Source organism: Platalea leucorodia (assembly GCF_965183815.1).
Source record: "Platalea leucorodia genome assembly, chromosome: 11".
Lineage (NCBI taxonomy): Eukaryota > Metazoa > Chordata > Aves > Pelecaniformes > Threskiornithidae > Platalea > Platalea leucorodia.
In genome coordinates, this window is record NC_138833.1 from 21,840,542 (window position 1) to 21,856,013 (window position 15,472).

The following is a 15,472-nucleotide window of genomic DNA, read 5'->3' on the forward strand; positions in this document are numbered from 1 at the left end:
TTCCGGCCTCCCCCCGGGGCTGCGGCGGTGGTGGGACACCCAGGTGCCGAGCACGCTGTGCCGGGGGCACCAGGCCGGGCACCGCTCTCCCCTCCTTGAAGCCCCCGAGTCCCGTGGCTCCCCAGACGCTGTGGCCCCTCATGTCACCCCAGCGGGCATCAGGGGTCCCAGGTGTCCCCATGGGCATGGGCCGGGCTGGCACAGCACCAGCGGCAGCGGGGTTCGGGGCTCCGGTGGCTGTGGAGCAGGATCCGGCTTATCCACCCCCTCAGCTCCTCCTCGGCAAGAGGGAAAGGGAGCGGAATTGAAAGTGATCTCCCCAATCTGTATTAATTAGAGTCTATTAACTCGTCAGCGCGCCCTGCCGCTTCCAAACTGACGGCCCGGCCACGCCAGCCCACAGCGCAGGAGGGACACGCAGGGTGACGCCGCGCAGCCTCGGCACGGCACCCGCGCGGCACCACACGTCACAGGCACACGGCGAGGGAACCGGGCGAAGCCGGGGCAGGAGCGGGCACACCCAGCACCCCCGGGCGGGCGGCAGCGCAGGCAGGGTGCGGTGGGCGCCCGAGCAGTGGGAGTGTTGTTGCTGGCACCGCTGGCGCAGCGCCAGGAGCAGGAGCTGGAAGCCGTCCCGGGAGAGCGGCGCAAGGAGCAGATGGGGCTGGCGCCACGCCGGGGACCCCGAGCCCCCTCCTCGCCGCGCCGCCCCAGGGTGGCCCTGCGCTGGGTGCCCCAGGGGCATGGGTGCCATCTACACCAGGTATCCCCTCCTTGCCCTGCCCCAGCGCCTGGCTGGGGGGGTCCGGCCGCCACGGGAGCCCGGGCTGGGGGTCCCAGCGCTGCGGGGGAGCTCACCCCGGTTCCCATGGCAGCCCCCCGGGAGCTCACGTGCAGCGCAGTGACTTCAGCAGGAGCAGATGGAGCCGCGAGGAGTAAAAACATCCTGTTTCCATGCAAATGCCACCAGTAATAACGAGCCAGCCTGAAGGAGGGTGGTTATTGCCATGCAGGGGCTCTGCCCACGGGGGGCCGGGGTCCCCTCTGCCAGCTGGCACCCACCAGTGCCCGTGCGGGATGTGCTGGGGCTCGGGGCACTGCCTGCGGCAGCGCGGCAGGATGGGAGCGGACACCCATGGGTGCCACCCCGTGTGAGCTGCCCTGCCTGCGCACGTGGCCGGTGCACGACCGTATGGGCACCGGAGGTCCCCAGCAAGGGGGTGATGACGGGAGGTGGCTCCGGCCTCACCCCGGGGCTGCGCTGCCGCTGGCCTCGGCTCTGCCCGGCACTGCCAGTGCCGCACCGGGGCGGACAGAGGCCGCGGTACAGCCGGTGCCACCCGGGAGAGCCGCGCTGGCTTCACACCTGCTTCAGCTCTCGAAGGTGTCAGAGCGGTTGTTAATTGCTCCTGGAGCTGCTAATGGAATTATCGCTTCGCGGCGCTGGGAGCCGCTGCCTGGCCCTGCCCCTGCCTGGCCCCCGCCGCTGGGAACAGGGGGCTGCTCGGCACCGCTGGCGCGGGCTCTGGCTCCCACAGGGTTCGGGGAGCACCTCGGGCACCCCAGCGCAGCCTCACCCCCCTTCGCCCCTCGCCCACGCTGCAGTTTGCCTGCTGGCGATGGCAGCGCTGCTTGCTGGGCACCTTGGCTGGGTGGCACCGGGGCCTGTGCCCTGTGCGCAGGGACGGCGCGGGGAGGGAAGGGGCCGCATCCTGCAGCCAGGGCACAGCCAAATCCCCTGGGAGAAGCAGAGGTGGTGGGGGAGCTTGGGGCCAGATCCCCATGCGCAGTGGTGAGGTGGGGCCCCACGGGTGGCACACGTTCCCGCCAAGACGGTGGCCCCGCTTCCGTGACATTTGCCAGCACGAGCCACCGCGCTCACCCACCGGAGCCGCGGTGGCTGGAGGGTGCCGGCAGGACCCTCGTCTCCTGGGGTTGTCCCCCGCACCCACCCGTGGGGTGCCAGGCTGGGCTGGGGGACCCTTGGGCATCACCTGGGAGGCAGCAGGGCCTAGGGGGAGAGCGGGGTGCGGGGTGGGTGCTGTGCCGGGGGGGGAGGCGTGCAAACCAGGGGTGCTGCTGCGCTCGGGGAAGGGTGCGGACCCCCAGGGCCGGGCCGGGCCGGGGGGGGGGTGCAGAGGGGAGGGGGTGCGGTACCGGGGGTGCGGTACCGGGGGTGCGGGGCGGGGGGCGGCGGCGGGGGCGCGCCCAGCTGTTGCGCCGTCCCTTCTGCGGGCGGGTCCGCGTTCGCCGGCCCCGCATTGGCGGCGCCCGGGCGGAGCGGAGCGGCGCGGCGGCGGGCGGCAGCAGCGGCGGGGCCGGGCCGGTGGCGGTGGCGGGGCCGGTGGCTCCATGGCCCGCTGAGGGCGCCGCGGAGCCCGGCCCGCCCTGCTCCCTCGCCCCGCGCCATGGGTGCGCGGCCGCGCCGCCGCCGGGCCCCCGCCGCCGCCGCCGCCGCCGCTGCCGCCGCGCCGGGGCCGCTCGGTGCCCTGCTCGCCGCCCTGCTCGCCGCTGCCCTCCTCGCCGCCGCCGGTGAGTCACCGGGCTCGGGAAACGGGGGGGGGGGGAGAGAGCGGCGGGGACCCGGCACCGGGCGCTGGGCAAGGTCACCCGGGGAGCGGCGTCCTGCGGGGAAGCGGGTGCCCTCCCGGGGCCGTTCCCGGTGCGGGGTGCCCCCCGCTCGGCTGCGGGGTACCGGGGGGGGGGGGGGATGTCCGCGGGGTGCCGGTTGCCCTCCCGGGTAGGGGACGTGCGCCCCTGCCCCACGGCAGGCACCGCCGCCCCCCGCCCCATGCCCACGCATGGCCGCACACGCGTGCCCAGCCCGGCACTGCCCCGGCCGCTGCCCGCACTGGGGGGGCTGGCACTCGCCGGCACGGCTCCGCTCCCCCGGGGCCCTGCAGCCGACCTGCCCCACGCACGGGGTCCCTGCCCCACGCACGGGGTCCCTGCCCCACTCACAGCATCCCTGCCCCACGCACAACATCCCTGCCCCACTCACAGCATCCCTGCCCCACGCACAACATCCCTGCCCCACGCACAGCATCCCTGCCCCACGCCCAGCATCCCCGCCGTCCCCATCAGCCGGGGGGACCGTGGAGAGGGGGGACAGCCTGGAGGGGTGCTGTCACCCCGCGTGGGTGGCCGTGGCGTGGGGGGGGGGGGGGGGCGGTGCGGGGCTGCGTCGGTGTTGCTGCAGACGCGGACGGTCCGGAGCCCGGTTGTCCCCGGCGCTGCCTCCCCCGCGGGCAGGAGCCGGTGCGGGGGGGAGCGGCTGGGCCGGAGCCCCGGGGCTGAGCGGCAGCGGGGCCGGGCCGGGGGGCCGGGGGCGGGCGGGGGGTGCCCGGGGCTGGCGGCTGGCGGCGGGTGTCACGGCAGCCTGGAAGTGGCGGCTGCAGACAAAGGACCGGGCTGGGGGCGGGGAGCTGCGTGGGGCTGGCCGTGCACTCTGCGGGGGGCCCGGGGGGGGGACACCCCCTCTGCGTCCTGGGGACCCGGCCCACCGACCCTCCGACCGCCACCGGAGACGTCCCCGAGGCTGGTCTGGGTGCGCTGGGTGGGCACGGCGGGCACCCAGGGGGGCTGCAGCCCCCCGTGCTCCCCGCACCCGGCCTGGCAGCCTGGGGACCCCGCGCCCAGCACTCCCAGTATGGCCCCGTCTGCAGGGGGACACTGCAGAGCCGGCGCGGTGGGTGACACGGTGGGTGGGCACCCCTTGGGTGCAGGAGACCCCGCACAGAGGGTGCTGTGGGTACCGACCCCCAGCTGGGCACGGAGCACTGCTGTTCCCACAGCACCCGTGGGGCCATGGTGACCCACAGACGGAGGTGGGGGACAACGGGACAGGGGATGCGCCAGGCCACCCCACGCTGGCTCTGCGGCGGGAGGCGTGGGGGGGCCCGGCCGTGCCAGCACCGACTCGGGGCAGTGCGGCACAGGAGCTCGTCCCCGCCGCTGGCTTGGCAGGCAGCTCACAGCCGGCCGCGGCGCGACTGAGCCCAGCCACCTGCGCGGCCGCCGCTCGGCACAGACGTGGCAGGTCTGGGCCTTTGCACTCTGGGTGCTGCTCCAGCCTGGCATGGCATGGCACGGCATGGCACGGCAGGGCACCCAAGGGTGCCGAGGCACAGGTTGGGGACGGGGGAACCCAGGTATCCAGGCGATGGGTCCCTGCCTGCAGCCATGGTGGAGCATCCCCGCTGCGGGCTGCCTGCTCTGCTGCCGGTGCCCGCAGGGGAAGGGCGAGAGCAGCAGCGAGGGCTGGGGCTCACCCGCGGGCAGCAGTGGGGGGTGAGCGCCCGAGGCACGGGGGCTGCCCACCCTGACTGCCGCGCTGGCACGTGGGCAAGGGCGCAGGGGCCGGGTCCTTCCCCGGAGCTACCCCTGGCCCAGCTCTGCCATGGACCCTTCCCCTTCCCCTTGGCATCTGCGGCAACCGGTGCCAGGCCCCAGCGCATCTCCTGCTCCCGGGCTGGCACTTGCCCCAGCGAGTGTGACCCACACCGGCACCCACCCCAGCTCCGGTGCCACAGGCTCTGCTCTTCGCCGCGCGCGAGCCACACGGTGCCGCCGGCTTCACCAGGCTGCCGGGGACCATCAGGCTCCAGCGGGCAGCCCCCAACCACTGCACCGCACGACTTGGTGCCCCACAGCCTGGCCCCCGAGGTCGCTGCATCCCATCAGCACCCCACAACCTGTGCCTGGCTGGGCACCGGTGCCTCCGTGGGGCGGGCAGGAGGGCAGGGCGGCGGGCAGCGCTGGCGCGCGCCGGGCAGCCGGGAAGCCGCCGTGCCGGCTGTCAGCGCGAGCACGCGGCAGACGCAGCCCGCCCAGGGCTGTTTGTTCTGGCTCGGTGCCACGCAGGGCTGGCACTCCATCAAACCGTGCGGAGCCTGGCAGGTGCTTGCAGGAGGGGACTGGGGCGCTGGCGGTGCCGTCAGGGGCTTGGCACCCCTGGCATCACTGCGGGCACCTCACTGCCATGGGTGCAGCTGAGCGCCCATCCTACCTGGGTGGTCAGCAGCGCCCAGGACCACCCTGGGACTGGTGCTGGTGCCCAAGGGATGATGGCATGGGGACGTCCCGCCGTGCCCTGCCCTGCTCCCTCGGTGCCAGCACCGCTCCGGCTGTCGGCACCATCGCTGCTCCATGCATCGCGTGTCTGCCCAGGGGCAGGCTGGGGTGGGCTGGCTCCAGACAGCGCAAACTGGGATCCCGTCCTCATCCCAGTCAGGCCCAGTTGCCCAGTACCCCTTGTCCCTGCCACCTGCCCGCTCTTTGGGTGCTGCTCCTGGGTGGGTGTTGGGCAGATCACAGCCCACCCTTGCCCCCCCCAGACCCTGCCCATCCTGGGGCTCCTGCCCACAGGGTGGGGGTCTGGGGTCCCAGCCCCCTCCAGCCGCAGGGTTGTGGGGTGCCGGGGCTGCCGTCACAGCCACGCACCACCCATGAGTGGGAGCGGGGGAGGCCGCAGGGCCGGACCCTGGCACCCAGGACTGTTGTGTGGCTGGAGGGGCCTTCCCCAGCCCCCTACCCGGCTCCCCCCTGACTCCGGTGAGGACGCGGGGCTGAGGGTGACCTTGACTCTCCTCCCAGCGGGGCCGGGGCTCAGCGGGAGCGTTTGCTCTTCACTGTCACTTAAAGGAGAGCCGGGAAAGCCGCTTGGCTCCCCGGGCTCGGGATCCCAGCAACAGCCCCAGCACATGGGGTTTGGCCGGTCCCATTCCCCCCACACCATCCCAGTGCTGGGCTGGGGGAGCCCCCCTGGTCCCCCACCAAGGCGGGGCCAGGACGGGACCCTCTCCCCGTGCAGTGCTGCTGGCGGGGGGTTGGCACGGCTTGGCACGGGTCCCCTGGGCACGCTGGGTCTGTGTGTGCCACGGGGCCGAGAGGGGACTAGCTCCATGGGTGCCCGCGGAAGGGTGCCCAGCACTGGGTGCCAGGGCCGGTAGCCCCCAGGCAGGCAGAGGTGGTCCCTGGGGAGGGGCTGCCACCCCCAGCTGCCTTTGCTGGCACCGTTGCCCCCAAACCCCAGGCACGGGGCGGTGTGGGCCAGGCTTGGGCATGGCTGGGGCCATGCAGCCCCCTTGGCGGACGCTGGGGTGGGCCGAGGGCGCAGCCCGCCGGGAGCCCTGCCCGCCCTGGCACATGCTAATTGCATGTAATGGGGAGAGCGTTATCAGCTCAAATCCGTAATTAGGCAGCTCTATTGTCATGCAAACCCGCCTGACTAATTCATTCATAACGAGCACTCGCTTAATCAGCGCCCAGACACTGCCACGCGCTCGCTGGGAGACAGGCACCCTCGGGCCCCCGCCGCCTCCACCCAGCCTCTCCCGTGGCCGTGGGGCTGGCACACGTGGGGCACATGAGTGGGGGGCCAGGGCAGTGGCCGGCTGGTGGAGAGGCGCTGGGAAACTGGGGACGCGGTCCTGGGGCAGGCGGGGGCACCCCCGGGGGCACCGTGCCCGTTGGAGCACAGGGGACGACGCGTTGGCACTCTGTGCCCATCGTCGCGTTGTTCCCGGTGCTCGCCACGCGCCAGGCTGGCCGGGAGCCGGGCTGTGCTGCCCGGCGTTGGCATCCGACCCCGCTGGCTCCCTGCCCAGCCGGGGCTGGCACGGCTGGCATCGCCGTGGGGGCTGCGCGGGGTGGGGAGGTGGGTGCAGGGGGAGCGTTTGCCGATGCTCGGATGCCCCAGGTGAGCGTTGGAGCTGCCGCGGGCAGCTGGGCAGTGCCAGGCAATTCCAGAGCCCCTGGCTGGGCATCCCCTGAGGGCAGCACTGGCTCATCGCGGCTCCGAGCCAGCCTCTCCCAGCAGGATGGTGCCCGGCTCAAAGCCTCAGATGAGCTTTTTGATGGTGGTGAATCATGGCAGCTCCCCTCCTCTGCGTCCTGAGGAGAGCAAAGTGCCAGCAGCGGGGACCTGTGTGTGCGGGGCGATGGGCAGGGCTGGCACCCCCAGGCTCCCCTGGGCACAGCTGGGCATCCTCTGCCCTCCCCCTGACGCCCAGCCTTCCCTCGTTTAGGCCAACGCAATCAGCAGCAATTATTGCTTTAATTACCTGCTGCTGGGGCGCAGGCCGGGCGCCGGAGAAGTGCGAGGAAATCTTTCATGTTAATGGCGTGCCAGGCCTGGCGCGGGCGCGATGGATGGGGCGCCAGCTGGGATTGAATCTGCTGGCTGCAAAGGCTGTGGGGATTTGGGGAGGTCCCCGGAGGGGGGCACAGCCAGCGAGGGCAGGTGCTGGTGTCGAGGTCCCCACCGTGCCAGGCAGGGGTGCAGGCAGGGGACGGGGGGCAGAGGGAGGCTGGGGCAGGGCTGCCGGCAACGGCTCAGTGCCGTGCCGCAGACAGCCGATGCGCTGGGCCCGGCTAGGCAGCAGCGGTCGCGGCGGACCCATGCCATCGGAGCACTCTCCTGCTGCAGGCAGCTGCCTGCTCCCTCCCGGGGGCTGCTGTGCCGAGCGGGCACACACCGGCGTGCCGGTGCCGGGGCTGGCGCTGCTGCAGCCGCCGGCGGGCAGCCTCTCCTCGCCAAGAACACGCTGACCTTCCCAGCATCTCCCGGCGGCAGGCACCGAGGCGCCCGGCTGCTGCTCTCGGCACTGCCGGCAAGCGTGGCACCGGTGCCGGGTGCCGGATCAGCCCCTGGGGGACCAGAGGGACCAGGCTGGGGGGGGCACCCCCTGGCATGTGGTGGGTCCTGGCAGTGCCCCCCCACGCTGGGCAGCGAGGCTTCCCGCAGTCTCTCCCTGCCCAGTAGCACCAGTTCACCTGCTGTTTCTGATGCTGGGGGGCCCAGGCGCTATGGTGGGGGGCCAGGCACTACGGTGAGGGGCTGTGCGGCCACCCGGGGTTGCAGCGGCTGGAGGGCATGGGGAGCAGGGGGGGCTCTGCGCAGGGGGAGAGGCTGGGGGTCCTGCAGTGCTGGGGTGAAGGCGGGTGCTCAGAGCCCGTAGCGGGGTGCCCCCATCCCCTCTGCACCCCGAGGTGGGTGCCGCAGCCCCGCTCCCCGGCCCAGCCCCCAGCACCCTGCCCCTTCGCCAGGCCTGCCGGCACGCTCCTTAGCCCATCTGGGCGGGGGATAATTGATAATAAAGCCCTGCTTAATGCACTGGCTTTACCGGCCGTGATTTATCAGCACTGGTAGCCAACCGCGCTCCCAATTACCCCTCCAGCTGCCGAGACAGCGGCTCGCTGCAGCCGTGCCTCTGCCACGGTGGGTGGGGGGGTCCTGGGGGCGAGCGGGACCCCGCACCCCACTGTCCCCCAGTCCCCGTCCCCCATCCCCACTGAAGTTCCCCGGTTCCCTTTGCCAAGGTGACATAAGCATCTCGCCTGTTTCCATGGCAACGCAGCGGCAGGTGAGCGAGGAGGCCGACGCGGTGCGGGAGCCGCCACAGCGCCGCGTGGGGGGCCGCTGCCCACGGGGCGCCCACGCTGCACCCGCGCCCACGGGCTGGGGGTGCCCACGCTGTGTGGGGTGTCTGTGCGAGGGGAGGGACCCACGGTGCGTGGGGGTGGCTGCAGGGGGAGGGTGCCTGCGGGGCATGGGGCACCCACGGCGCGTGAGATGCCTGTGGTGTTTCGGATAGCCGTGCTGCGTGGGGTGCCTGCGGTGCGTGGGGTGCCCGCGGTGCGTGGGGTGCCCATGGTGCGTGGAGCACCCACACTGCAGCCCCTCCACGCCCTCGGCAGGACCCCAGGCCAGCTCCGGCCTCCTGGCCGTGCCGCATGGCTTTGTCCACGACCGCACCACAGCGCAGAGCCCCGCCGGTGCCCAGCGTGGTGCCAAGCAGCAGGACAGCCTCCCACCCCGGGGCTCTGCGGGGCGCCTGGCAGCCTCCCGGCTCTGCCGCTCGCTGCATGTCCCCAGCTTCATTTGCTGCCCGTGGTCCCACGCCGGCCGCAAGGCACCCGACACCCTGGCTGGGTGCGGGCACCCAGGGGTGCCCAAGCAGGAGGCGCAGCGGTGTGAGCTGCGGGTGCTGCGGCGAGCCGTGCCGCAGCCGGCACTGGGGACGGCACCGCGCTGGGGACCGCAGCGCCTGTCCGCGCCGTGACCCTCCGGGCCGGCCCCGGGCTGCGGCTGGGGGGGGTCGTTAAACCAGTGAAATATGAAATGCCTGTATATCCCCGACAGGGGTTTTAATTAAATTAATTGCCAGCGACATTGTAAAAGTGCTGATGGGGTAATAACTGGCGCGTTATGGTGGCCGTTTATCTTCCCCGCGTAAATTAGCTGCCGCACCTTGCCCGTCCCGGCGGGCATCGCGGCGGGCTCGCTCGGCGCCTGCTCCCCGGCTCGGAGGGGCCTGATCCAGGTGGGGGGAGCAGCGGGGCCCGGAGCCCCCCGAGGGACTCAGCCAGGGCCCGAGGGACCCCCGTGTCCCCCGCGTCCCCGTCGCGCAGGCAGCTGTGCCAGGCAGGAGCCGGCCGGGGTGGGCATGGGCAACGGGGGTCCCGCGGGTGCGTGGGGGGCGGCGGGCGGTTGCCAAACGCAGGCACTTAATTACTGCGCATTCCATCCCATTTAATTGCTTATTAAATCCTAACCAGCCAATTAGCAGCAGCAATTACAGCTTCATTCAGTGACACAATCGCTATTTTATCGTTTGTTAATCAAATGCTTATTTAGGGCCCTGGTTTATTAACTCTTTCCACAGTGGGTGCCGGCGGGGCGGGGGGAGCGGGGGCACCTGGCCGTGTCCGGGCTGGGGGACGCGGGCACCGTGTGCCACATGCCATGTCCCCAGCACTGCTGTCCCCGTGGGGACCCTGCCCTGGTGCGTGGCACCCACGGTCCCCAAGCAAAGCTGGGGGATGCTCGACACCCCAGGGGACGTGTGTGCAACCCCGAGCCACCCTGGGGACACTGGGGACAGCCAGCCCCCGTGTGCCATGCCTGCGCCCACTCCGAGGTGGGTGCCAGCAGCACAGGACGGGGCCCATTGCTGTGCCACCCTGCCGTGTCACCAGGGCACGGGGCGCACACCCCACCGCTCGCCCTGCATCCCTGTGCCACCCCAGGGCGCGGCGGAGCAGGATGCGGCCCCCGGCCGGCGCCTCGCAGCGTGCTGGGGAGGGGGGGCGGCGGGCGCCCCGGGAGGCGTGAGCGATGGCCCTTGTTGGTCACACTACATTTCCTTTTCATTAGCGCTAAGTGCAGACATGAGGGATCGGCGCGGGTTCAGCGGGCGCAGCCACCGCGCGGCTGCTCTCCCTGATAGATGGCGGGGCCGGGAGGGGGCTGCCGCATCGCCGGCAGCGTGGGGCGGCGGCGGGGCATGGGGCCACTGGCACGGGGCCACTCCGGGCCGGGCGATCGCCCAGCCCAGGCACGCCGGAGGTGGCCGAGCCCCTGTCTCCCCACAGGTGCTCAGCAAAGCGCGACCGTGGCCAACCCGGTGTCCGGCGCGTCCCCAGACCTGCTGCCGCACTTCCAGCTGGAGCCGGAGGACGTCTACATCGTGAAGAACAAGGCGGTGAGCCTGGCCTGCCGCGCCACCCCCGCCACCCAGATCTACTTCAAGTGCAACGGCGAGTGGGTGCACCAGGGTGACCACGTCACGCAGCACAGCACCGACCATGGCACCGGTGAGCGCCGGTGGGAGGGCCCCGGTCACAGGGAGCCACGTGCGCTGCTCTTGGCGGGGGGGTTGCATGGGGCTGGGGCCGCGGGGCCCGCTCCCGGCATGCCGGTGCTGACGTGCCGCCCGCCGGTGGCAGGGCTGCCGGTGATGGAGGTGCGCATCGAGGTCACCCGCCAGCAAGTGGAGAAGATCTTTGGACTGGAGGAATACTGGTGCCAGTGCGTGGCCTGGAGCTCCTCCGGCACCACCAAGAGCCAGAAAGCCTTCGTGCGCATCGCCTGTGAGTGTCTGCGGGTGCCCGGAGGGGGTGCGGGGTGCTCCCCCCAGGCCCCCCGTCACCCCCATGCCTCCCCAGATCTGCGCAAGAACTTCGAGCAGGAACCGACAGCCAGGGAGGTCTCCATCGAGCAGGGCATCGTGCTGCCATGCCGCCCTCCCGAGGGCATCCCCCCCGCCGAGGTGAGCCCCCGCGGTCCGGCGGGTCAGGATGCGGCTGGGGGTGCCCCTTGCCTGTGGGGACGCCGTGGGTGCTCCCCGAGGGGGTGGCCCAGCCGGGCGCCCAGTGACATCCCCGTGCCCCGCAGGTGGAGTGGCTGCGCAACGAGGAGCTGGTGGACCCGGCGCTGGACGCCAACGTCTACGTGACGCCGGAGCACAGCCTGGTGCTGCGGCAGGCTCGCCTGGCCGACACCGCCAACTACACCTGCGTGGCCAAAAACATCGTGGCCCGTCGCCGCAGCGCCTCCGCCGCCATCACCGTCTACGGTACGGCCCCGCCATGCCTGTCCGTGCCATGCTGCCCCGGTGTCGCCCTCCCCGTCCTGTCCCTCCCCGCATCCCCCGTCCCGGCGAGGCGCTGACGGGTCCCTCTCCACCCAGTGAACGGCGGCTGGTCGACGTGGACGCAGTGGTCGGGCTGCAGCACCAGCTGTGGACGGGGTTGGCAGAAGCGGAGCCGGACCTGCACCAACCCCACGCCCCTCAACGGGGGGGCTTTCTGTGAGGGCCAAAACGTGCAGAAAACCGCCTGCACCACCCTCTGCCCAGGTACCCGCCCTGCCCGGGGCACCGCCGCCGCCCCCGCCGTGCCGATGCTGCACTCCCCGCTGCACCCATCGCAGTCCCTGTCCCCCCAGGTGTCTCGTCCTCTTGTCCCCCGTGTGTCCGTCTCTGCCGGCCCCGGGGCAGGGGAGGGGGATGGCAGCGGGGCGCTGACCCCCGGCTGTGCCCGCAGTGGACGGCGCCTGGTCGGAGTGGAGCAAGTGGTCGGTGTGCGGGACCGAGTGCACCCACTGGCGGAGCCGGGAGTGCTCGGAGCCGGCGCCACGCAACGGGGGCCGGGATTGCCGCGGCCCCGAGCTGGACACCCGCAACTGCACCTCTGAGCTCTGCAGCCACGGTGAGCGCGGCGGGGACGGCGGGGGTGCCCACCGGGACGGGCGCGCGGGGGATGCCCGTGGGTGCTGACGCCCTGCCCCGCGCAGCCGCCTCCGGCGCGGAGGACGTGGCGCTGTACGTGGGGCTGGTGGCCGTGGCCGTGTGCCTGGTGCTGCTGCTGCTGGTGGGGGTGCTGGTGTACTGCCGCAAGAAGGGGGGCCTGGACGCTGACGTAGCCGACTCCTCCATCCTCACCGCCGGCTTCCAGCCCGTCAGCATCAAGCCCAGCAAGGCCGGTGAGCGAGGGCTGCGGGGACGGGGCTGTGCTGGGACACGGTGTCCCTTGGGACTGGGGGGCGGCCATGCCCCTGGGGGGACCCTGGGCAGGAGCTGTGTGCCCCGTGGGGTCCCTGGGCTTGAGTGGGGGCTCTGTGCCCTATGGGATCCCTGACCGAGGGACAGGGACGCTGTATCTTAAAGGGGTCCCTGACTGTGGGTCAGTGCCTTGTGCCCCATAGGGTCCCTGGATGTGGGGAGGGGCTCTGTGTCCTATAGGGTCCCTGGTCCCTATAGGGCCTGTGCTCTGGGGTTGGTGCTGTGTGCTTCGGGGACCCCAGGGGTGGCTGTGCCTCAAGGGTCTGTGTCATGGGGCAGAAGCTCGATGCCCTTTAGAGCCCAGGGGTGACTGTGCCCCATAGGATCACTGCCACGGGGCAAGCGCTGCATACCCCATGTCCCCGGGGCCGGCTGTGCCGCCGCGTTGACGGTGGGGACCCCCCATCCCTGCCGTGCCCCGGTGCCACGGTCCCCTGCTCTGTGCCGCAGACAACCCCAGCCTGCTCACCATCCAGCCCGACCTCAGCACCGCCACCATGACCTACCAGGGCTCGCTCTGCCCGCGCCAGGACGGCCCCGCCAAGCTCCAGCTGCCCAACGGGCACCTGCTGAGCCCACTGGGTGCCGGACGGCACACGCTGCACCACAGCTCGCCCGCCGCCGAGGGTGCCGATTTCGTGGCCCGGCTCTCCACCCAGAGCTACTTTCGCTCCCTGCCCCGCGGCACCACCAACATGGCCTACGGCACCTTCAACTTCTTGGGGGGGCGGCTCATGATCCCCAACACAGGTACGGTGGGGTGGGCGCGGGGTGCCGGAGCATCACCTCGTGCGGGCGGGTCCCCGTGGGGCTCACCCCGCCGCCTGCACCCTCCCGTTCAGGTATCAGCCTGCTCATCCCGCCCGATGCCATCCCACGGGGGAAGATCTACGAGGTCTACCTGACCCTGCACAAGCAGGAGGAGGTGAGGTAGGTGCCGTGGCCGGGGCTGCCGGGGCACGGGGCTGCCCGAGAGTGGGACTGGCTCCGCTCAGCTGCCCCCATCGCTGCGCCAGGTTGCCCCTGGCCGGCTGCCAGACGCTGCTGAGCCCCATCGTCAGCTGTGGACCCCCTGGGGTCCTCCTCACCCGCCCCGCCATCCTGGCCATGGGTCACTGCGTGGAGGCCAGCGCTGAGAACTGGAGCATCCGACTGAAGAAGCAGTCGTGCGAGGGCACGTGGGAGGTGAGCGCCCGCCGCGGGGCTGGAGGCAGGTCGGGGTTGGGGATGCCCATGTGCGGGGTGCATCTCTGCCTGGGTGTCGCAGGACGTGCTGCAGCTGGGCGCCGAGCCGTGCACGGAGCTGTACTACTGCCAGCTGGAAGCGCAGGCTTGCTACGTCTTCACGGAGCAGCTGGGACGCTTCGCCCTGGTCGGGGAGTCCCTCAGCATGGCGGCCTCCAAGCGCCTCAAGCTGGTCCTGTTCGCACCGGCCGCCTGCCCCTCGCTCGAGTACAACATCCGCGTCTACTGCCTCAGCGACACCCAGGATGTCCTCAAGGTACCGGGGGGGGGTCCCCGTGCAACACCCCCCCATCCCGGCGCGGGGTGAGGGCCGCGCAGGCAGGGCTGGGCTCCCGGGGTGCAGCAGCGGCTCCTGCCCGACCGCTGCCTGTGCTGGCAGGAGGTGATCCAGCTGGAGAAGCAGCTTGGGGGGCAGCTGATTGGAGCCCCCCGGGTGCTGCACTTCAAGGACAGCTACCACAACCTGCGCCTCTCCATCCACGACATGCCCAGCTCCCTCTGGAAGAGCAAGCTCCTTGCCAGTTACCAGGTGAGGAGCCCGGCCAGTGGATGGGGATGGGGATGGGGGGGTGTCTGTGCCACCCTGACCCCCACCCACCCATCGCCCCGCCGCAGGAGATCCCTTTCTACCACATCTGGAGCGGGCTGCAACCCTTCCTGCACTGCACCTTCACCCTGGAGCGCCTGAGCCCCAGCACCTGCGAGCTGGCCTGCAAGATCTGGGTCTGGCAGGTGGAGGGCGACGGGCAGAGCTTCACCGTCAACTTCAACATCGCCAAGGTGAGGGCAGGGCTCGGGGGGGTCCCAGGGGTGACCCCGGGATGGGCTCACATCCCCTCCCGCTCACATCCCACCCCCCGCCGGTGCTCTCCCCTAGGACACGAGGTTTTCGGACTGGCTGGTCCCCGACAGCGAGGTGGGCGCCCCGGCCCTGGTGGGACCCAGTGCCTTCAAGATCCCCTTCCTCATCCGCCAGAAGATCATCAGCAGCCTGGACCCGCCGGGCACCCGGGGAGCCGACTGGAGGACGCTGGCCCAGAAGCTCAACCTCGACAGGTAGCCCGGGTTGGGGACAGCGCTGGGGACGGGGACAGGGTGGCATGGTGGATGGGGGACAGGGAGCTTCTGGCCTCATCCTACACCTACGAATGGATGCTGGAATGCTGTGGGACCCTGGGAGCGGGGTGGTGCCCGAGGTGAGGCCAGCACGGGGCTGGTCCTGGAGCACGGAGCCATCCCTGTGCCCTGACGTGGTCCCTCTGTCCCCCCCGCAGCCATCTCAGCTTCTTCGCCTCGAAGCCCAGCCCCACAGCCATGATCCTCAACCTGTGGGAAGCGCGGCACTTCCCCAATGGCAACCTCTCGCAGCTGGCCGCCGCCGTGGCCGAGGTGGGCAAGCAGGACGGTGCCCTCTTCGCCGTCTCTGAAGCCGAGTGCTGAGCACGGCAGCAGGGGTCCCAACCCCGCTACTGGGGAACAACCGCCATGGGGCAGGGGGGGGCCCCGGCCGGCCCCCGGGCCCCCGCTGCCCCACAGCCCCTGGCCCCCTTGCGAGAGAGGGATGCCTGTGCCCCACGGCGGACGGGCCACCCCCCAGCGCTGCGGCGACGGGGCTCAGCCCGGCCCCGGGGGTCCCACAGCCCCGTGGCGGGGGGCCGGGGGGACGCTGGGTGTGCGTCGTGCGTGCGGTGCCGTCGTGCTGTCTGCGTGTGGGGCCGGGCGGCCCCAGGCCCCGTGCCGTGTTGTGTAAAGACCGTTTTTTTAATTCTGTATTAAGTGCATTCAAGTATTTACACTTGGCCTTATGTACATAGCGGTGCCGCGGGCGGGGGGTCTGCCGGACGTGAATGTAAATAAATTCAATATATATTGCTACGTGG

General features: G+C 71.7%; 1 protein-coding gene across 1 annotated transcript; it reads left to right on the plus strand.

Annotated features, from left to right (window-relative positions):
- Positions 1-2,408: 2,408 nt before the first annotated feature.
- UNC5A (unc-5 netrin receptor A) lies at positions 2,409-15,367 on the plus strand (the record flags this gene model as incomplete). The annotated part of the gene is made up of 16 exons (XM_082324560.1): positions 2,409-2,532; positions 10,378-10,599; positions 10,732-10,875; positions 10,951-11,054; positions 11,180-11,360; positions 11,475-11,642; positions 11,830-11,994; positions 12,080-12,268; positions 12,798-13,097; positions 13,190-13,277; positions 13,364-13,532; positions 13,615-13,848; positions 13,972-14,121; positions 14,208-14,372; positions 14,470-14,648; positions 14,867-15,367. 16 exons carry the CDS (start codon positions 2,409-2,411, stop codon positions 15,030-15,032), a joined length of 2,748 nt encoding a protein of 915 aa, XP_082180686.1. The 3' UTR covers positions 15,033-15,367.
- Positions 15,368-15,472: the final 105 nt, after the last annotated feature.